This window comes from Tetrao urogallus, assembly GCF_951394365.1.
Source record: "Tetrao urogallus genome assembly, chromosome: 3".
NCBI lineage: Eukaryota > Metazoa > Chordata > Aves > Galliformes > Phasianidae > Tetrao > Tetrao urogallus.
The window spans coordinates 1,898,158-1,921,146 of record NC_136815.1 but is presented as its reverse complement, the minus strand read 5'-3'; the positions used below and the strand labels follow the sequence as shown (position 1 = coordinate 1,921,146).

Genomic DNA, 22,989 nt, shown 5'->3' with positions numbered 1-22,989 from the left:
CACCACAACCTCCTTTCAGGGAGTTGTAGAGGGCAATAAGGTCTTCCCTGAGCCTCCACTTCTCCAGAGTAAATAATCCCAGTTCCCTCAGCTGCACCTCATAAGACTTGTGCTCCTGTCATCTCAACAGCTTTGTTGCCCTTCTCTGAACATCCAGAACCTTGATGCTTTTCTTAGACTCAGACGTCCAAAACTGAACATCATACATGAGGTGTGGCTTTACCAGATCTGAGTACAGGGGAACAATCACCTCCTTGCTGATAAATGGTAGAAAGTGGCTTAACAATCATCTCCACCAACTCCCTCAGCACTCTTGTGAATCCCATCTGGCCCCATGGACTTGTGACAGCCTAGATGGAATAGAAGGTCTCTAACTCCACCTCAATCATGGGGAGTTTATTCTGCTCCCTATCCCAGACTTCCAGGTCAGGGGATAGAGTACCCTGAGAATAACTGGTCTGACTATTAATGACAGATGTAAAGAAGGCATTGAGAACATCAGCCTTTTCATTATCCTCAGTGATCACGTTTTCCACCACATCCAGGAGAGGATGAAGATTCTCCCTTAGCTCTCCTGTTACTGTTAGTATGTTTCTAAAAAAATATTGTCTTTTACTACAACAGCAGTGGCCAGGTTGAGTTCAAGCTCGGCTTTTACTTTTTTAATTTTCTCCCTGCATATTCTAGCAACCTCTCTGTACTCTCCCCAAGTTGCCCATCCTTTCTTTCACAGGAGGTAGACTTTCTTTTTCTCTCAGAATCTCAGAAAAACTACCTTGTTCATCCACATCAGTCTTCTTCCCTTCTGGCTCATCTTATAGCACACAGGGGTAGCTTTCTCCTGCAGCTGTAAGACTTCTTGAGGGGCGTCTGGCCTTCAAGAAACCCAAGTCTTTGCAGGACAGCATTTTTAGCGTTACCTTTTCTGCTAATCTCAAAATCTTCTCAGTGTATTAAAAAAAGCTTAGCTGAGTAAATGGTTTTCCACAAAATCTCGTTGGCAGGTATTAAATATACACTTTTCCTTTATTTTCTTATGGCTTGAACTAGTGCAGGTTGTTCAGTTACATTTTTTCTGGAACTTTGTCATCAACATATGATAACATTTTTTTTGTCATCCCACTTGCCCATTTTAATACTGGTCTGATGTTATTTATCTTTTATTCCCATCAAATTCATTTTATGTTCCAAAAAAATTACTAATAAATAAGCAGTAAAAAAGCTAAGATAATTCCATAACCATCTCTTCTGGAAGCCTGATAATATTGAAATGTTTATATCTTGTGGATGGTTTTTACAGACCTTTTCTGCTGGTGGAGGAGAATCCACTTAAGTGTGGGGAGAAATGTCCAAGACAGATCAGGACAATAATTTGTCCATACTTTATGAGGAATCTGCACAAAATTTGGCAACCCAGGAATTAGCTTTTGGGTGAGAAGAACCCAGCTGAAAGCAGTGTTACTGCTCTACCAATGCTAAGTTCTGAGAGCCACATTTGGAAAAAATAACACTCTGTCTGACTTGTTTCAAAGACTAAGCAAATTGTCTCTCCTCCACTCTTCCAGCACTGATTATGTCTGATTCTTGAATTAAAGCACTTTTTGCATTTTCCAGATGCTTTTTCTTTTCCCCACCACCTCCTTTTGACCACATCTTCTGTGTTCTCTGTCTTTCAGACCGATTTTGAGAAGGATGTGGATATGGCTTGTAGATCAGGTGAGCACATCACAGGTGAGAATCAACAAGTGACCTGGTTTGGGGATTGAACTAGGCCATATCTTTTTTCCTTTCTACTTTATCTGTGTGTGTCATAGTGGCTTGCATGTGCATGTGTGGGCTGCCTGCCTTTACTCTTAACCCTGGCTGAAAGAAAGCAGTTCCCCTGATTTTCCCCTATACTTTGCTTGTCCCATTCCCCCACAGATCTCTTGACCATCTAGCTAAGATAAAAGCTTAGCTCTGAAGTACTACTTCTTACCCATGGTCCTTGTAACACAGTGGCAGAGAAGAGAATCAAGGAAGAAGAGATGGGCTCCATCTCTTCCAAGTATGATCTTTCTTTGCTTTAACACCTGCTGATCAGGGGCAGCCTCAGGTAGCTCTGTGCTCAGAAGGTATTTTTGAGGTCAGGAACCTGGAGAGCCTTCCCAACATTCCCACTGGCCCCATGCACATTTCTGTTGCAGTTGTAAGCTGCCTGTATATATGGAGGTGGGTCACGTCTCTCCTTCTTTGCCTGCACTTTTCTCCTGTGTGTTCAGCCACACACATTCTGAAGATCTGCATGGGCAGATTTTGCCTTTCTCCAATAATACCCATCCCAAAGGGGTGTCTGCATCTTCTGAAGTCTCCTTTGCTGTCTGTTTGTCTCTGCAGATTTTGTCTTCTCCTGCTCCTGGCATGCCTGAGCATTTGGCTGAGATTTTGTATTGTTATTATCATTTTTCCCTTTGGTAGATATTTAGGTTTTCATTTACCTTCCCAGATTTCTCTTTTCCCAAGCAAGAGATATACCAGCTCGCTTGGCATTTGCACATAATTCACATCTTCCAAACCAGGATCTTCCTTAGCCAAGGACAGTACATACTGTGTGTATAGTTTTTTTTTCTCTTTCTCTGTATTACTCTCTTTATTGCCCTTTCTTCCTTTCTTTTTTTTCCTTTTTCTTCTTTCCTTCTTTCCCTCCTTCCTTCCCTTTCTTCCCTTCTTCCTTCCCTTTCTTCCCTTCTTCCTTCCCTATATGTCTATATCTTTTATTTTATCTAATCCATCATTTATATATCTGCTTCTGATGTTTATTTATCTTGCATCTCTCCGTATATATCTTGCAGTCACTTATTTATCTCTGTCCTCAGCTGTCTATCTTGCTGTACCTGTTATTTATGTATTTCTATCTCTGTCAGCATTTATCCTTGTCGTTGTGTTTCTGTGTATTGTCTATCACTGTCAGTATCATTTATCTATCTAATATTCTATCTATATCTTATTTATCTTCTTCTCTTTTTCTCTCAGCCTCACTCCCTCTCCCTGTGCCTATCATAGTCATAGTATATTTATCTCACTTATCATTGTGATATCTTATTTCATGGTCTCTTTCTGTCCATTTATCTTTTTTTCAGGGTCGCTCCATTTTTTTTTCTCTATTTCTCTGCCTCATACTCCCTAATTGTATTTCTAGCTGACTCTCTCATCTCATCTATCTTCCTCCCTGTTTTCTGACACTGAAGACTTTGGTTCCAAAATGCCATGTGCAAAAGGCATGCTCATGAGACCAGATATGATTTGAATGCATGCTCAGCACACTTTGTGCTGAAAATCAAGGCAGACTCCATACTCCTACAACAGAGCCTTTCTTGAAGAATTTTTTGCTATCAAATTGAGCTTCCTAGACAAAAGGCAGAAGACCCTTGATTAATAGCTCGCTAACAACCTAGATCTCCCTTCTTCTGCTCCCTCCCTTACATCCCTACTGTTTGTCTCTTTGTTGATGTCTGCCTGAAGAGATAATCACCCTCTGATAATATTAGTTTGCATCAAACTAACTAATTAGTAACAGTCACTATTTTGGGGACTTCTCTATATGGTGCATCATTGGAATTCTTAGGCAATCTGCTCTTTAAATAATACAACATATAAATAAGCCAATTGGTTCCTGGCTGTAGTTTGCCCTGGAAGCGTCAGCTCTCAAACTGACTGATTGCAGATAGGCCAGACACCACTCTTAAGCTTGTAACTTGGATTCTTTGTTAGGATTTACTCCATAGCCCAGTTTTGGAAGCTTACTGCTCCATGTTTGGAGATCACCCAGCTTCTTCAAGCCTGCTTCAGGCAGGTGCTGTGAGCAAGATCAATAAGCTTTACTGACGCTGAGCTAAAGGTCTGAGTTCAGGTTCATACTACTGTGGCTTATGGTATGAACACATTATAATGCTCTGATTTATCTTAGTGTGCCCTGTAGCAACATTAAGATTACCATGGCTGCCATAATTATGCCCTATGTGCCTAGCTTTCAAAGGTTTTTTTAAAAAAGTCCCTGTGTTCCACTTGTTTTTTTTATCACCCTGTGTTGCCTGTATTCTCTGTGCTCACCCAGCACCCACCACTCCCAATTTCAGTTGATAGAAAAATGAGTATGCCCTCAGTCCCATGGAATTCCTCAGCCATGTGCTGCCTCTGTCATAAAATAGAATAGAGGTCTTTTGGTTACCCCAAAAATGTTGGAAAAATAAAGTGGTAAAAAGTTCTCAACATTTTATTCTGAGATGGGAGAAAGGGAGATGTTCATTTATCTCTCCTTTACTGAGCTGAAACATTGGGTAAGTATCCTTCAGTGCCACATCATTTTGCCCCTACCCCACAGTCAGTGTTTTCCATCCCCTGGAGAAATCAAGGCTTGTGTCATAATCTTCTTAAGGTCTTTGTTGCCACCTGAAATCAACTGAGCAACAGAATCTTACTAGAAGTGAATAAGATGTTTTGTTGAAGACAGTGTTGTGTGGATATGAGTGTCTGTGAGTCTTGTATGTACCTCCTATGTGGCATGTTCACCTCATCCTCAGATAAAAGTTTTCATCTCCTACTTAGGAATATTCACGGCACTCCTTTTTGTCCTCTAGGCACATTGAGAAACAACAAATAATTATGTCTCACAGAGGCTTGGCATAATGATTGGAATGTAAGCTTTCCAGAGAGTGAATCAGAAATTTATAACAAAATGTGATGTGTTGTACACTATCAAATCTAATCCTGAAACTGTTCCTGGGAAGAAGTTCAACCTGAAGAATTTGAGCAAATTAAAACAAAGAAACAATAATTGCTGATAATGCTGCATTTCAGCTAATTTCTGAATCAAAATCTTTTTTTGACATGAGATCAATCTTATACTTAAAATAAATACTGCTTCTCTGTAGGCTAGAATCTTACATGTATGTGATATTTGCTGTGTATTATATATATATACACATGTAATACACACGTATAATTTCTTTTTGAGATAATGTTATCAGTATGATAATATGTTTCAATGTCGCTTGGAGTTTTGGCCATGATAGGGTTGGTAAATTCTCAATGCAGAGGATTCTCTCAAAATGAGGAGGTTTTTTTCTGCCTTTAGATTTGCATTCAGTATCCTGGACTAAAAGGAAAAAATATATATATGAAAACATTTTGCCACTATAGCCTCATTCTGAGAGGTCCCAGGGAACATGCCAGCATGGTGTGACTGCAGTGAGTATATTGATGTGTTAACCAAAGCTAAGATGCAGTGCTGAGGATACTTGTCTGTCTCTCTAGTGCTGAATAAAGACATCACAGCCTGCAGGACCTCCACCATCACAGGAACACTGAAGCGCCCATCGCTACAGGATGAAGAGAAATTGAAGCTCAATCATCAGAAGGGGTCATCAAACTTTAACAGTCTTCCAGCCAATGTGTCCAAGTTGCATCTTCAGGGCTCCCCGCACTACCTGGGGGCCATCAACCTGAACGAGTTCAGCAATCACAGTCTCACTCTGAAGAAGGACAAGAATCAACCACCCAAGTCTATCTACATCTGTGACGGGGACATCTTCAAGAAGTTGGACTCAGAACTCTCTCGGGCACAAGAACAAACACTGGACACCAGCTATGTCATTCTGCCTACCAATACATCCACCTTACGGGCCAAACCACCCAAGGATGAGAGCAAATACAGCATCAATATAGACCAGATGCCCCAGACACGGCTGATCCACCTCAGTATGGCTACCGACCCAGGTTTTGTCGTCAAAAGTCCTCCACGGGAACCTGTGACCATGACTTGCAGTGAGGTGCAAGGTTCTCCCATGATACAACAGCAGCAGCAGCTGCCTCCACAGAATATCCCCAGCGAGTCACAGATTCCCAACAGCCTGTGTGACACAGGTGACTCAGGGAACTCAGGTGTGGTGTCCAAGAGTGAGACCGTCTCCACTCTCTCCATGAGCTCCTTGGAGGTGAGCATGGGAATTCCATTGCTGTTCCAAGCCCATGATGTTCCCTGCCCTCAATACTGGCTTCAACAGATTTTTCCAGAGTGGATTGTTGGGCCAGATGTAGCCCACTGTGTAGTGCCATAATTATATTACTGTGAGGAAACCCTGGCAGGTGATACCATTTCATAATTTTGTTTTAAAAATCCCTCGTTACTTCCACAGCTACAGCCCATTGTGTGATGGGCTGTCTTTTGCAACGTAATGCAAATTAAAATCAAAACTTTGGCATGTCAGAGCTGTTCATTTTAGGACAAGGCACATGACCAAGGCACATGCATTGCCTTTTCTCCATCTATCCTCTTCTGTTTGCCATTTTGATGACTTCAGTAGTGACAAAGATAGGAAAATCCTCTTGATTGCAGATGTATCACAGAATCATCGCAGAATGACTTGGGTTGGAGGTAACCTCAAAGATCATCTAGATCCAACTTCCCTGCCATGGAGAGAGTTGCCAAGCACTAAAGCAGGCATTAGATCAGGTAGTCCATGACCCCATCCAGCCTGGCATATACTTAAAATATGACCCACAACTTTCTTTGCATCAAAAGGATGTCAGAGTTTTGGTAGAAGTGCAGCCCTCTCCTTCTTACTTGCAACAATTCAATACATATATTAGCAGTTTTCCCTAGTTTGTACATCTCACACTGATGTCTGCCCTAGCTTTCGCATTTCTCAGCACCTGGCCATTTTCTTGCCTATTATCAGAGAGCAAGTCTTGGCCGTTGCTGCCCAAATTTCAATCTTTACTGACTGATGGTCAGAAGCTCTGCTAGCTCTCTGGGCTGAGCCTTTTTATTTCCTTCCCGTCCTGTAAACCACCTTCAAGATCATAACTAGTACAGGGGTCTGAATTAGCCAGAATTCCATGTTCAGCCTTCCTTGGGTTTCAGCACTTTTGTGAGTGATCCTTATAGACTGTCACTTTCCATCAAGATTAGCCAGAGAAACACTTTAAAGGTAAAAAGAGAAGGAGCCTCTCTGATTCATCTACTGTGCAGTTCAGTCTGTGCCTCTCAGTTCCTTACTAACCTTCACCACCCTCTCTTTTTCCTTTGAATCTCCAGAGACGGAAATCACGGTATGCAGAACTAGATTTTGAGGTGAGTACATCAATTTTCGAATGTGTTTCTTAAAGGGTAGGGAGAGAAAGGGAAATGCAGCTTCATTTTTTTGCCACCACCTTTGTTGGAATGCAGCCTTTGCCAAAGAAGTTGGAAAATGGTGGGCAGAAAGAGTTGCACTGGCTGCTTAATAAGGCTTACCCTGTGCAGCTAAACAAATGGGTAGATTATATTGGCTCATGCTTAATTTATGAAGCTGTTGCCTTTGCATAAACACTTGTAAATGAAGATCCCATGTCAGAGTGCACAAGACTTATAGCATCTCTTTTGCAAATAAGCTAGTGGAAAAGGGCTACAGGTGGCTGCAATGCATTCCTATTTAGGAAACACAAGTACGTCCTTTGCTTAGTGAACTAAAATGCCTTGACTTTTGTGCCAAAGCTCTGTTGCATAACAGAAAGGCAGGTAATATATCTACATTGTCACAAACCATGATCAAACCTGGGTTTTCACACCTATTAATGATCCTCACAGAATTTGCCCGGGAGAATCAAAGAATCATAAAATCAGTTCAGTTGGAAGGGACCCTTAAAAGCCATCTAGTTCAAATCTCTTCCAATCAACAGGAACACCTGCAACCAGATTAGGTTGCAGGTCCAGCCAGTCCAGCCTGACCTTGACAGTCTCCAGAGATCTACCATCTCTCTGGTGAACATGTTCCAGCATTTCACTACCCTTATTGTAAAAAATGTTTTCCTCACATCCTATCTACACTAAGGGAAATGCCTGTATTCACACTGAAAGGATGGAGTGGAAAGCTTTGAAAGAGTGTCTATGGGGCTACTGGGAGCTGGTGCAGAACTTAGTCAAATCATGGCATCCTTGATGGCAGAGCCATGTCTTCCCTTAAAAGCTGGTGCCTTATTCCAAAACAAAGTCAGACTGAGGGCCCAAGAGGAGTTGTATTTAATGCTAGAATCGCTTCAGAGCTCAAGACTGGGAGCTTGTTCTGAAATTGAGTTACAGAGTGTGCACGTGAGCTGATTCATTTCTGTGCTGATCCTAAATTATATCAGCTACTTTCTCCAATTATAGACCACTTGGCACAGCACAAGCAAGCAATCTTCACCATGCTCTCACACACAGAGGGAAGCCTTTATAGAAATATTTCCTTCATCTCCTGGTCAGTAGAAAGTAAAAGTAAAATACGGACTGACCAAATTACAAAGAAAATGAAACTGTGACGTAAATGCTGATAGAACTTATTTAGCCTAAATGCTATGTATTCAGATAAGCTCTGAAAATGTTTGCCAAGGAGGCAACAGAGCAGGCATAGGGTCAGCAATCAGTTAAGAAAGGTAACAGAGCTTCCTGAGTCAAGCTGGTAGACCAGTGTACAAATTTTGCAACATAGACAGCTGGCATTTGCAATTTCAGGACAATCATAAGTTCAAAAACTAAACTTCTTCACTTTCTCCCACCATCTTATTCTGAAATTACAGGGTTGCATGTGGGTCTTCAGAGAATTTTGGAGCTGCTCTAGGGAAGCTGGATTTAGTCTGCAGTGAGATAGATCTACGTTTTAATAATGTATGTAGCTTTGAGAGGAGGAAATGTTGGTTTTGTATGGCTGAATAGGCTTTGCTGATCTGTGGCCCTTGCATTTTCTTCAGAAAATCATGCACACAAGAAAACGTCACCAAGACATGTTCCAAGATCTGAATAGAAAACTTCAGCATGCAGAGAAGGAGAAGGAGTCTCCAACAACGGACAGCAAGGTTAGTCATACACCTCATGAACCATCACCTCCTGGAGACACACTAGTGCCAGCAGGAGCATTTAGGAGCCATTCCTGAATGCCTTACCTTGAGTTTTGTGTACATTGCAACAAACACATGCACCACATTGGACATGGAGAGTCACAAAGGTACCACTAGTTTATCTACAGAGTGATTATCATCCCAGATGGAAAAAATCTTTCCTCATGTCTGTTTGTTATGCATGGAATCTGTTTTCTTGTCTATGTCTATTTCCCATGTTTGTGTCAGTTCTTTACTGCCAGGCTTTGTAGGGATGGAGTAAGGAAGGCCAAGGCCCAGCTGGAACTGAGCTTGGGAAGGGACTCAAAGAAGGATAAGAAAGGCTTCTGTAGGTACATAAGCTGGAAATGGAAATTTCAGGTGAATGTATCTCCCCCTAGTGATAAATGCAGGCGGGCTGGTAACTACAGACAAGGAGAAGGCTGAGGTACTCAACAACTTTTTGCCTCAGTCTTTACTAGCATCTGCTTTACACTCAGCCTTCAAGTTCAGAAGGTGGGAACTAAGGGAGCAATGCCCCTGCTCCTCTACTCCTCACTAATGAGAACTCACCTCGAGTTCTGTATCTGGATATGGAGTCTTTGGTACAAGAGGATGTGGACCTCTTGGAGTGCATCCAGAGGAGGATTCATCCTGCTGTGAAAGAACAAGGGGAAATGGTTTCAAACTTAAGGGGGGGAGATTTAGACTGGATATAAAAAAGAAGTTGTTTATAATACAGATGGTGAGGCACTGAAACAGGTTGCCCAGAGAGGTGGTGGATGCTCTATCCTTGTCATTCCAGGCTGTGAGCAACCTGATTTAGCTGTTGTTGTCCCTGTTCATTGAAGGGAGTTGGACTGGATGACCTTCAAGGATCCCTTTCAATTCAAATGATTGACTGGATGATCTTGTAGGCCTTTTCTAACCTTGGTGATTCTATGATCCTTTGATTCCTGTTCAGGTCATCTGAGAGTGCTGCATTCATCCATAACTAGGAACTGGAAACCATAACAGTCTTGGGAAAATCTGAGTGCAAAGAGAAGGAAGAAATGAGAATCATAGAATCAAATGGAATCTTGATATGCAAGGGACCAAAAGTTCATTGTGTCCAATTCCTGGCTCCACATAGGGCCACCTGAAAATATCAAATCATGTGTCTGAGAGCTTTGTAGGGATAGAAGAAATCTTATTTTCCACCTGCAGAGTCTGAGATAGAGTCCAAGGTGGGCACAGCTATGGAGAAAAGCCTTAGTGATGGGATTTAAGCTGCCACTGGGGCAGCTGATCATGTTATACGAGGCTTTCCTCAACCGAAGCAGGGAAGGAAGAGTCTTTGAAGAATGCAGGCTGAGGGATTTTGCAGCTTTTCAGAGGGATTGGTACTAGAACAGATACCTGCAGCCTGAGAAGTTAGTGATGTGGATAACAAAGATAAGGAAGGACAGTCTGATGTCACCTCCCCGATGTCTCAGAACATTAGGTCTGCTAGGCAGGAGTCAGAAGTTGCAGGGAAGTATATTTGCTACAGCAAAAGGAAGAAAACAGGGATCGGAGTCAGGCTGGCAGTAAGAAATGAAATTTGTGTTCTGCCCTTTCTCAAAGAGAGGGGCAAGATGAGTTGTTAGAATATTATTGGTCATTTGCAAGCAAAGTCAGTTACAGGAGGCACAGACCTTCAGCATGGCCAGGAAGGTGAGGTTTATTTTGGTGAGGTTTCTGTCATGGGACTGGAGTGCAGAATGATTGAGTAAGAGATTTAGTCTGTGATAATAGATAATTTCAGAGCCTTTGGGTTGCATTGAGATCTCACAGCAAAGTTGTGCTGAGCTCTGGAGATGAGTTCCCAGCAAATCCTGATTTTACTGTGCTTGGCAAGGTGTCATTATGGGCTGTCCAATGTTATAGAATAGAAATAGTAAATCTAGCAGAGAGATTCAGATCAGAGAAGCATATGTTGCCCTAAAATCCCTAAGTATCTCACTGAATTTTTTATCTGCACTTTTTTTCTATTTAGGTATGCCTCATTTGTAAAAACCTCAAATGCCTAAATACCATGTCAAAGCTAATCTGTGTTATGTTTGCGGGAGGGTTTTATAGATTGAGATGTTTTGGGTATTTCAGAGATGCAACTGAATCTATCTAGAATTTAAGTTGCCAGAGTCAGCAACAAAGAGCTTTGAACTGATAGAAAGCTGGGAAGGTGACCTTTGTATATTGACTGAGCCTTATTCCTTGGGTGTTATCCTGGAGGGGAAGCTTGCAAAGATCAGTATCTGTAAGTCAGTAGTGGCTATTGGTTTAGTAACAGTCAAGGCAGAACATAGGAAAATAAATATCTTTCTTCACTCTTTTTTCTTCTGTTTGCTGCTAGGGACTCCAATAGAAATCATGTGCCATCTTCAGCTTGCCCTAGGAAACCAAACTGATGATATTAAGGATTAAACCAGCAACAGAAGAAATGTTTTATGCATGTCTAGGTTATAAAATGATGGAGAATTTCTTTTGGTGGAAATGATGAAAGTAATGTTAGCATAAGTCTGGCTTTTGTTTTGCATTGGAAAGCACTGTGGACTAGTCCCAGGCCTTTCCATAATGCATGGCTCCAAACACATGCACCAGCAGGAAACTCCTTGCCTTTTGGGCATGAACAAGGTCATAAGGATCCTAGAACACCCTTAAACCTTTTCACACATAGTAGCATAGAGCAGAAGGGACCTTTACTATCTGCAGGCTATCTGCCTGCATTGCTGTATCTTTGATTTCACTTTTGAATAAGTAACCACAAAGTCAAGCTACCACATCTCGCTCCAGCCTGGCAATTTTCCAGCCTATCCTGGCAGCATATCCCACTGTCCTATGTCCTTTCCAAGACACAAAGCTTTTCCCTATCTTCTTGCAATTCATCTCTCCTCTTTCAGCTCCAAGGTCAGAAAGCTGTTGCTGAGACTTGGACTAAATGTCTACATAGGAGAAATTGCCTTTGGGAACTCCTATGGTGCTGACCTCTATTTAGGGGTTGGTTTGATTTTTATTTTTGATGTAAATGATAGTACTTCAGCACATAGGCCAAAACTGACTTTTCCATTGTATTAGACACATTTCAGCTTAATTATTACAGTGGAAGAAAGCACCAGCAGAAGAATGGGAGTAAGAAGAACAACAAAACTTCTGTCTCTTTAGGAAGGGAGATAGAAAATTCAACCATCACATGTGTTTACTGTCAAGAGTTTCTCCAACTTCAGTTGTAAAACATGATTTTTAGCAGATATTTAGCAGAGATCTGAAGGTTTGTACCAACACATATATTCTGCCTCTCCAAGTACAATGACATGTTTAAACTTTGGATAAGTGACATGGCAGTGTACAGTTCAAAGATTAAGAAGGCTGCCCTTTTCCCAAAATAGTTACTGGCAGACCTGAGAACATTATCAGAGCCTCCTATGCATTTGAGCTGTTCAGCTTTTCAGCTTTACAACATCAATTTCTGAGAGGTATTACTGAGTTGAGAGTGACCCAAGCCCAATTAGAGACAGCCTTAACAAGTGTCTCTGGGTTTGTTTCTCTTCCTACAGACATGGAGGCAGGTGTGGGGAAGAATTCTGCTTTCCCCTCATCCAGCAGCCTAGGAGCGCTTGCTCAGACTTCTCTGCTCCCTTACAATGGGGTGGAAGATCTCTCTTCTACAGTGAGGAGGCAAAAAGGGATGCAGAAGGCTCTGCTCCTTTAGGTGAGGATGGGGAGACAACAGTCTCAGTGTCATGTACAGCTGAAAGAGAAACAGCCTTATACCATCAGAGCATCCCAAGAAATCCAAGCCTAAACAAGCTCTCCTTAGAATCATAGTCATAGAATCAGTATGGTTGGAAAAGACCACTAAGATCTTCTAGTCCAAGTATTGACCCCCCACCACCAATATTGATCACCAGCATGCCCACTAACCCTGTCCCTCAGTGCCACAGCCCCATGTTTCTTGAACACCTCCAAGGACAGTGATTCCAACACCTCTCTGGAAAGTCTGTTCCAATGCATTACCACTCTTTCTGAGAGTAATTTTTTTCTAATATCCAACCTGAATCTCTCCTGGTATGATTTGAAGTCTTGTCCTTATGAAAGAGATAGTCTATTAGGAGAATGGGAATACTGCATGACCACCTTTAATGCATTTCGCAGGAAATTTTGTGGCATCAGTGTTTGTCACAGTTTGTTTTTCCACAAACCAAAGTGTGCTGCTAATGTTAAACTAACTCTGAGCCTCACTAACACAGAATAATATTCTTCTCTGGACAAAGTGCTTGGTTTTCTGCGGGTTTTATTATTATCAGTTTAGTCCATGAAATCTTTTCCATATGGCATGGACTTTCTTATATGTGAATCCCAGCTTTAAAAATGCTCCCACTGGAAGTAAGCTCAGCTATTCATAATTAAAATGACATTTTCCTGCAGGATGTCTGTTCAAAGCATTCAAGACTGTTCATCTACCTACATTCGTAGAATCATAGAATCATCATGCTTGGAAAAGACCACTAAGAAAACCTAGTCCAACCATCAACCCATTCAAGCCTAGACCACCATACTGCTGCAGTAGAATAAATAGACCTCATGCATTCGTGTCATTATTAACTAATTAAGGATGTTGATGTTATTACCCACAGCTAACTTTTCAGTGAAAGGGAATATTAATATCAAAATATTACCAGACAGACATACAGCAAAATCTGATGACTACGAGTTGAAAAGTCATATGTTTCATTCTTTAATAGACCTCTGTATGACCTTATCATGGGCTGTATTCAGTTTCAACTCTCCTGAAATCTTCAAGTTTAGATGAGGCAAGGAAGATGAGGATGATTTCATTTTTTTTTAAATCTGCCCTTATTCAAATGGAAATTACAGGATTGCTGACAAGACTCCTTTACTTCTGTTAAGCTGTACTTTGGGATAGATGACCTCTGTCCATAAGGGACTTTGACTCAGGAACATCTGGATTTACTTGCTCATCCTCCTCTCAGCTGACTTGCAGCCATCTAATGTATGGATGTTGCATACTGTTGCTCTTCCAATTTACCCTGGACCAAGCTGAGTACTGTGTAGACCCCAAGCAGACCATCAATGAGCCATTTCTGCTGAAGCATCCAAGAGGCCTGAATATTTATCCTTTAGACAACTTATCTGCAGCCAGGAAGCATGGAGGGATCAAAAGTTTGGAGGCAATCAAAGCAAGATTGGCATCACAGAAAAACAGCCTCCTATGCCACACATATTCCTGAGTGATTTAAATAATTATAAGTGCTCTCAGCATCTTGGATTCCCTAAGCCTTCACTTTTAACACTGAAATGAGTCTTAAAATTAGTTCTGAACAACAGTGCTGTTTACTCCATTAGTGCTGGTGCGATGGGCACATCCTGTAGGATTGAAACACAACCATCCTGAGTTCATCCAAGCCATGAGGATAATAGATACCCCTCTGTAGCATCTTTAAGGCACATTTTGCTGCCCAAATAGGTGCATGTTGAAGGGCTAGTTTGGTACTTCCTGCTTGCTCCCATCACTTTGTGTTGTGATTTAGTCACCTGATTGCTAAAAATGTAAATTCCCGTGCTGGCAATCTTGCTGCGAGTTTGTTTCTCACTTTAAAAATCTACCCTTTACCTGGCAACCTCCAGGAAGTTTTTTTCCTTCTTTCCCATACATGCATGTGTTTCCTATGGTCTGTATTAATTCAGCTGAGAACCATCCACATTAAAGTAAGACAGTAGCTACTTTCAAACTGCTTTGTACTGAATGGGGAAAGATGTTCCTGCAAAGATTTGTATTGTCAGGGTTAAGTGTCTTCTCCCTGTGAGTTAATTGCTAAAGAGATTCCAGCACTTGGGATGGACATCAGGAGGGGTCCCCATGCTCTACAATGGCATGGCATGAAAGCAGAGGCTTTGTAGCCTCTACGGTAAGCCAGGGCTTTGTTTCTTCTGTGCTTAATGCCAGCTTTGAAAATGATAGAAGTGTCACTCCTGCCTTCCCCCTTGGCAGGAGCCCTTTGATCCAGTTCCATTAGAGAAGTTTGAATCACATACATATTCCTCTCTCCTTCCCAGCATCTGGCTTTGCCTTTGTTTCAAACAGCAGATCTTTATTTGTGCAGAGTCAGCAAAAGCCACGCTGAATAATGCTTGGCAAATTTCACTACCCTGCCTGTTCTTTCCTACTAGCTGCTCTCGGCAGCTAAAAAGACTTTTGCTTTGTCTGTAACCCTGTCCTGGACTTCACATAAAGGCTCTGGACTCATTCAGTAATGCAGCTCTCAGTTCAGTTCTGAAATCCAGTCTCAACTCTCTGTTGGTCCTGGACCAGTACCGCTCCAAAACCAAGTGGAAAAATATATGCACTCTTTTTATGCCATTCTGTGGCATTTCCCTATTTTCTGCTCTATTACTGTTTCCACTTTATTTTCCTCTTCACATTCTTAGCTTGTCCCTTCAGACACCTGCAGGATGTGCCCATCCCACCAGCACTTGCTTTGGCATCTAACAGAGTAGTGAGAAAAAAAGGACTATTGATCAGCACTGTAACTCATTGCTATTCAGCGCTGTGTGTCTCTCTGGCATGCTCTGCTGCTTAACACAATTAATTCCCTTGCTTGATGGCTACCTGCACTTCTTTTTGCGCTGGCTCAAAAGCTGGCAGCTCTGCTCCTGGATGGGAAAATAGAGCTTCTCTCTATGGGAACCTCTTTGCATGGGTTGAAGTTCAGATGGTGGTGGTTGTGTCAAACACAGGCTTGTTCCTTACTGAGGAATCTGAAAATTGAGTGCCTGTGTCCTTCTGAAAAAGAAGCCCTGATTATGAATAGCGTGTCTTCCCTGTGACATGTGGTTAATACCCTGCATTTTTAAAAGCTTGTATAACTGACAACTATTAAAAGACGAATTATAGTAACAGTTATAGGGAGGAATGCTACGTATAGTATAATAACTACTACAATAAATTTTGCTATGGAAGTTATGTCAGATTTTCTTTCATTCAGCCATAAACCATCTGTCAGCTACCTCGTGTCCCATGTACCAGCATTCAGCAGTTCAGCTCCTCCATCCAAAAACGATGTCCCAATATCTGGCACCAACATTTCTTATTCCAAGTATCTTTGTGTTGACAGTCAATTTCTGCCTTGCCTTTCGTTGCAAACCAGGTATTGGCTACTCCAAAACTATTCAGTGCTCATAGCAGGTTGCAGTTCCTGGTTATTGGGACTGGTTAAGAAAAAGAATCTCTAAGGAATCATGCTATAGGTGCTATTGGTACCCTTATGGCATCCCTGTGTGCCCCTGTGAGGTGTGAAAGAGCCTTTTAACGATTTCCGTGTTTTTGGGGAACACCCAGTTGCCCATGTTCACCAATGGCTTCCTCAGTGCAGAAATAGGATGATCTGTTAACTAGGTAGATTAGCAGTGAGAGAGAATAGCCTGGAGAATAGCCCATCCATCTTGGTGGGATTACTGGCTTTCTCTACAGCCTTCAAACAGGGAGCTCTTTCTTTATGAGTCTATGGAAGGAGCTCTCTAGGTTCTGCAATAGAGCTCTTAAGCCTCTTTTCATGTTCTTGCTAGACTGGCCCAACACAACCCCTGTAGGTTAGACCATCTGAACTTTAGATGATACAGAAGCAGAATCCATACTTTGATATCCCAGTGAGTACATATTTCAAGTTTTTTAATTGATTTCCATGAATTCAACTTAAAAGCATGCGTTATTGCTTCTTCTTTCCCAAATGAAATTCTAAATAAAGTGAGCCAGTTCCTCTTATTTTGCTTTTCTGTTAAATCAGCCACAACATAAACTATCATCTTTGGAGGTTTGTATTATAAGAAGAAGTAATTGCAGTTACAACTTATTTCAAACAAAGAAAGGAAAATTTATCATTCTGTAAGAAAAACAAGACAGCTTTCCCATTTTCTAATCACTTTTCATCGACATTCATCCAGAGATGGATTAGACAGCATGAGCCACATTAGTCTTTCAGATTCCCTGCTATATGCTCTGAATAACTTCATTCTAGTCCTGGAGTCATCAGTGTCATGGGGAGAGACCATTTGGGTCACAAAATATCCTTCAAGTTGACACTAGAGGCGATGAACACAGCGTGGAAATAGCTGGTTCCAGGGGAGTTATCTCAGAGTGCTCTGTAGAAAGCACTGAGTTCCTTCTCGGGTCATTCAGGGTAGCCATAAAATTTGGGTATTAAAAATAAATAAATAAACAGAAAGGCAAAGAAAAAGGAAACAAAGAAAGAAGAAAAAAAAAAAAAAAGGAGATGCAGCTTAGAAGCTTGCACATTTCATTGTGATAAAGACTCATTTGCCCCATATGTCAGATTTTACCCTATCTTGGGCATCCCTCCCTTCCCAACCCCTCATTCAAAGCACTGTGCTCTGCCATCCTGGCACCAGCCAGGAACTGATAAACATTTTTCCCTTCCCCAGTGCCCAGAAGCTCCTGGGCTATGTCAAGCCAGAGTAATGGTTCTGTCTCACTGAGTTACTGGCAGAGCATGCTCTGCTGCTTTCAGCTCCTATCTTGGCCCATTTCTGGCTGTCACCAAGGCACCAAGCCCTGGCCCAGCACCAGGGCCTTTTTCAGGCAGATTACCCAACCACCTCTTTCATTTTTATTCTTTTCTGTGCGTAGCTCAGTTTTCCCCTGTCTGCTAGGGCTGCTAAGACCCCGCAGCGTGGCTGGGGGACAGTGCCACCTGAAGCATGATCCCAGAGGCATTTCTGTATATGACTGAGATGCAATTAAAAACACTTATATATGGAGGGAAAGAAAGAAAAGAAGCTTTTCCCATGAGCCTGGTAATGATTCTCATGCCAAGAGGGGAAGACCTTCATTAGTCTGCCAGCATACTTGCCAAAGCTCAGCCTGGCTGATGGCACTTAACCTGCTTAGTTCATAGAATCATGCAATCATTAATGTTGGAAAAGACCTCTAAGATCATCAGGTCCAACCAGTATTGCCCACTAAACCATGTCTCTCAGTGGCACATCTCCACGTTTCTTGAGTTCCTCCAGGAACAGTGACTCCACCACTTCACTGGGTAGCCTGTTCCAGTGCCTGACCTGAATCTTTTCAGATAAGATGTTTTCCCTAATATCCAAACTGAACCTCCCCTGGCACATCTCGAGGCCATTTCCTCTTGTCCTATCTCATCTTACTTCTTACAAATGCAGCCTTTCTGTACTACTGCAGGGACATGGTCATACATGTACACTGCTCTAGGGGATTCTGGTGCATGGTAGGACTTGATGATCCTTACGGATCCCTTCCAACTTGCGATATTCTATGATTCTATGGTAGTGGATAGCTGATGCATCCCACCTTCACTCATGGCATTATGAGAAAATTCTCATTCATTTATGAGAAGTGAGAACTAAAGGCAAGCCTCCCCTCTCTATTTGGTGATTGCTTGAGATTCCACTTCATTTTCTTGCCTTCAGTTGGCTTTGAAATCAATAAACTTATCATCAGTCCATTACACTGATAAACCAGATAGGAACAACAGACCCAAGGACAGTCTGGCCCTGTCTCCTCTCCTCTTCAGAGTCAAAGTGACTTGGGAAAATTAAAGAACAGGGCAGTCATATAATGCAGCCTCAAGAAATCAACATCATCCTCCAGTGATTAGTGCTGAAAGACCACAAGAAGCAGAATGCTGTCACTTCATTAAATCATTCAGGTTGGAAAGACCTCTAAGATCAAGTCCAACAGCTCTTGTGTTGGAAGAGATGATCACTACCATCAGTAGTCTGCTCCTACCATCAATAATGCCACGAAGTGTCATACCTCTAGCAGGTCCATCTTTCAAGGCTGAAAAGCCTGAAGTATCTATGACTCTTCTTCCTACAGAACACACTCCATAACTTTGTTCATGTTCCACCCTCTTCGACTGCACTGTACCTTTTTTTTTGGTGGGGAAAGAAGGTCTGTTGGGAAGTTCATGGAGTGCATATGATATAGTCAAAGTGCTGAGTGAAGTTGTTTACTGTCACAATGATGTTTTCTCTTTCAGTCTCTTTTCCTTTCCTTATGATTTCTATCATTAATCTTTTCTTAATAATTACCAATGTTTAATGCCTTTTTTTTTTATCACTTCTGAGTCATTATTGCAACCCATATGTCTTATTCCTCAGTGACGTATCCGATCAGAAGTCAACGTTGTCAATCTGAACTCATGAGTTATTCATTTTTTTCCTATTTCAGTTCCATATATGGATTTACAGCTGCTCTGACTCCGTAGCTCATTCATTAGAAAGGCTCTGTGGTTTGCTAATTGCATTCAGTGTATATGATGAGATCTGGATGCAGTGTGAAGATTCACACTGTGAAGGAGAGGCTAAAGGTCAGGAGCATGGCAGGCATAGGGACTGTTAAAACAGAGTCTGGTTGGGAATAGAAGGACCTGATGCTGAAGGTGGATGTAAAAGTGCCATCAAAGAAAGGCTTTCATTTGAAAGAAAAGATGGAATTATTTATGAACTTTAGCATATGATCATTTGTGCTGCTCTCTTTTAAATAACACAGCAGTGGACGTCAGTAAGGCACTGAAACCATTATGGGAGAAAAAATATTTTTCATTGAGAAGAGCAACAGTGGAGAAGGTTTTTATTCCTCATCTTTTGGAAAACTTACAGCTTCATTTCAGTTTTTGCTCCATTTGTGCTTTTGTTTTTACGTGCACCACCTCACTGCATCTTTTCATGGCAGACTAATGGTCTGCAGAAACATCACAGGTAAAAATCTCACCTCAGGAAGGCTTGAACATGTCTCATTATAACACCCACAGAGATGAAAAGGTTTCAGGTTTTACTAACTGTAATTCTTACATGAGTTCCAAAATAAATAATGGAATTAGTCTGCAGTTGTATCATCTTTTCTGTCATATTGCTAGTAATCAGAATTGTACTATGTCATGGAATAAAGCAAGAATAACACAGGGCATAAGAGAACCTGTGTGTCACAAGGGTTAGTGCAAACCACAGCTGCAGAATTTAAAAACTGGTGTTTTGCATTCTTCTCAACAATAATTTTCCAAAATTTGATTAAAAAAAAGCCCTCTCTTTCAAAGGTCTTATAAAAAGTTATATTTTCTCCCCTTGCATTAAAACAATGATCATTTCAGAATGTTTTCACATCCCATTGGAGAGAGAACTTCTCCCAGAGCCTATCACTTATAGAATCACAGAATCTTTAAGGTTGGAAAGAGTACTAAGACCATCAAGCCCAACCATCAACCCCTCCCCACCATGCCCACTAAACCATGTCCCCAAGTGCCCCATCTCCACATTTCTTCACCAGAGATGGTGATGCCACCACCTCCCAGGGCAGCCTGTTGCACTGCATTACCACACTTTCAGAGGAGATCCCTGCCAGGATGCAGGGGCAACTCCAAACACACCTTATATAATGGGTGAAAGTTTAGAAAAGGAGAAATTGTGGCTTGAGTGAGGTGATGAAAGCCAACCCTGTTGTGATGAAGATGCAGTGTCTTTCTCATTGTCATTGCAAATCACAGGCCACCTAAAAGCTCTTAGGAAGGAACAAATTCAAAATCCAAATCAGGTGGATTAGTGTGTATCAAATGGGCATTTAGGTTTCAAATGGGGCATCACTCATCTCTGTAGCATCCTACAGTGTAATCATAGTCTATGTGTGGCTTTATCTCCTCTCATCAATATATTCTGGTAACATTATCATCCTGGACTGCATGTGATCTCCATGCATGTCTCCTCATCTTATTCCCAGACTTCTTCCCTCCTTGTCACTCCCATGCATCTGCCTTTCCTCCCATCCCTTCTGCCAGTCCCCACTTTCTTGTTGGCAGATGGCTCAAAAGAGCTCTGTTCTCCTGCCACGGGTAGTGGAAGCGTTTTCTCACCCAGTATTGGAGTGTTTTGAGGGGATAATTAATAGTGAAAACCATCACTTTTGGTGGAGGGTGCCAGTTTAGAGTAACGGCTCATTTAAAATCGTTGCATGGACTCCCCTTCAAGAGTTCACCCATTTTACAGGGTCTTACGTAGTTGCAAACCAGCAGAAACATTGAAAGGCATTCCCAGGACTGATATCCATGGTGGGACACTAGCATAGGAGGGGACTAATAACAGTCAATAAACCCTTGAAGGCTTTGTGTAGAGCTGACAGCAATGCTTTCAGCCTCAGAGCTGACATTACAGCCCATCTAACAGCATGAGTTCACTGGCAAAGTAGCCAGCATACTGCAGTTCCATTGCCCATAAATAGCTGTGCTATGTAATGTACGTAAAAGGCAGTCAGTGTACATTCAAAGAGACCTCAACATAATCTGCATTTTCACACAGGGATTTCCTGTAGAAATAGAAAATGATGTTAAATTCTTGAAATTGTTTTCAGTTTTCCAGTGGATTTGTGAATGGCAAAACCCTTGGATGAAAGCTGAAGTATCTAGGTACTGTGCTAGAGACAGCAAAAGAAAAAAGCTTTTTCTTCCTGAAAATAGACACCAAGTGAAATTTTCACTGAAATCCCACATTATCTTGGATGAGAAAGATTTACTTTGGTGTAAGAGTAAGGAAGGTGAAAAAATAGCATTTGTTGCATCTAACATTTATCTAACCTTTATCTCTCTCTTATTTTTTTTCTTTCTTTTACACTTTCCTTCTCTCGCAGCAAGAAAAACAGCAGACACCAAACAAGAGACCCTGGGAAGGAATCAGGAAAGTCCAGTCCCCACCGTCATGGGTTAAAAAGGACATAGAACCTGTGGCACAATCTCCCCTAGAACTAAAAACTGTAGAGTGGGAGAAAACAGGGGCCACCATCCCTCTGGTGGGACAAGACATTATTGACCTTCAGACGGAGGTCTGAGCGGAAGGGGAAGAAAGGGACTTTTTTTTCCAGAAAACAAATGAAACAAACAAACAAAACCACGTTTTAAAGAAATGATTAAATTAAATCGGAACCGAGTGAGAGAAGTGTTTGGTTTCTTTTGAAACCTTTGGTAAGACGGAGTAACTTTTGTATTGTTCTCAGCAGAGTGGGGAAATATTGCTTTATAGAGTATAGTAGATGTAGGTTCAGGACAACACAAGCTTTGCCAGGTAGGACTGGAGAAGAAGTGAGCCTGGAAGAGAGCGAGGAGGAGGCAGAGGGTGGGGAGGAGCTGTTGGGGAAGAGCCCTGTCGAGATGCTTTGGGGCCACTGCCATACGCCAGGACCCTTCCTGCTGTGCCACGGAGAGCTGCAGAAGGACACCCAGAAACCACCACCATGAGCCAAGAAGATAGAAGTTGTCTGGGGAACACAGGAGGTGACGTCGGCGGGAGCCTCACCGAGATGCGTTGTGGTTGTAGGTCCTGGAAGAGACACAACCTATGGCATCCCTTGCCGGTCCTCATTTCCCACCTCTCCCTCATCATCTCATCTGAGAAGGAAGGAGCTGGGATCTGTCAAGCGGTGGCTGAGGAAACGTCCCCACTTCTTCATGCTATCACATGATCTGGTGTCCTGGCATCTCTGCAGCATATCCCTAAGGGGGTCGGGGGGAAGTGGTGGCGAGAGTCACATCACCTATGGCTTAGAGGGAGAGGTAAGGTGGGGCTTTCTCCTCTTAGCCCTTCATGGTGGAGCTCCTGTGCACCCTAAGGGATGGGACAAGCACTGGAGGAAGGAACCACCTCCAAAATCTGCTCGCCCCGTCTCCAGGGAAAAGGTTGAAGGTGTTAGAAAAACAGACCAACAAGAAGAATGTAGGTCATTTCACTGACTGTTACATAGATAAACTCAGCACGGGCCTTGCAAAGGTCTGCTTGGCCTCATCCTTTTTTTTTTTTTTTTCCTGTTACTTTTCCTTCCTTTTGGACTCAGATTTGTTCCAAGCTGCTCCTCCCTGGAAGGCAGAGAGAGAAAGAGGGAAAGACAGATCCACCAATGTACCTGGAGATATTTGGTATACAGAGATGTTGCCTTAGGACATTGAGACAAACTGACAACACGAATAACGTCCACTTGGAAACAAACAAACAAACAAAAAAATAATCTATTTTTTTCCTTCTTCTTTTCTTTTCTTCAATAAAAAGAGAACTTGA

At 42.0% G+C, this 22,989-nt stretch overlaps 1 protein-coding gene across 1 annotated transcript in view; it reads left to right on the top strand.

Moving 5' to 3' along the window:
• Nucleotides 1-21,769, top strand: part of ADGRB1 (adhesion G protein-coupled receptor B1) — a gene marked incomplete at both ends in the record, with an annotated part of 200,316 nt that extends 178,547 nt beyond the window's left edge. Inside the window, 5 exons of the mRNA XM_079533020.1 lie at nt 1,677-1,731; nt 5,293-5,972; nt 7,076-7,111; nt 8,746-8,850; nt 21,572-21,769. Coding sequence (XP_079389146.1) covers nt 1,677-1,731; nt 5,293-5,972; nt 7,076-7,111; nt 8,746-8,850; nt 21,572-21,769 — 1,074 coding nt within the window. The remainder of the gene's footprint in view (nt 1-1,676; nt 1,732-5,292; nt 5,973-7,075; nt 7,112-8,745; nt 8,851-21,571) is intronic.
• Between the last annotated feature and the right edge of the window lie 1,220 nt (nt 21,770-22,989).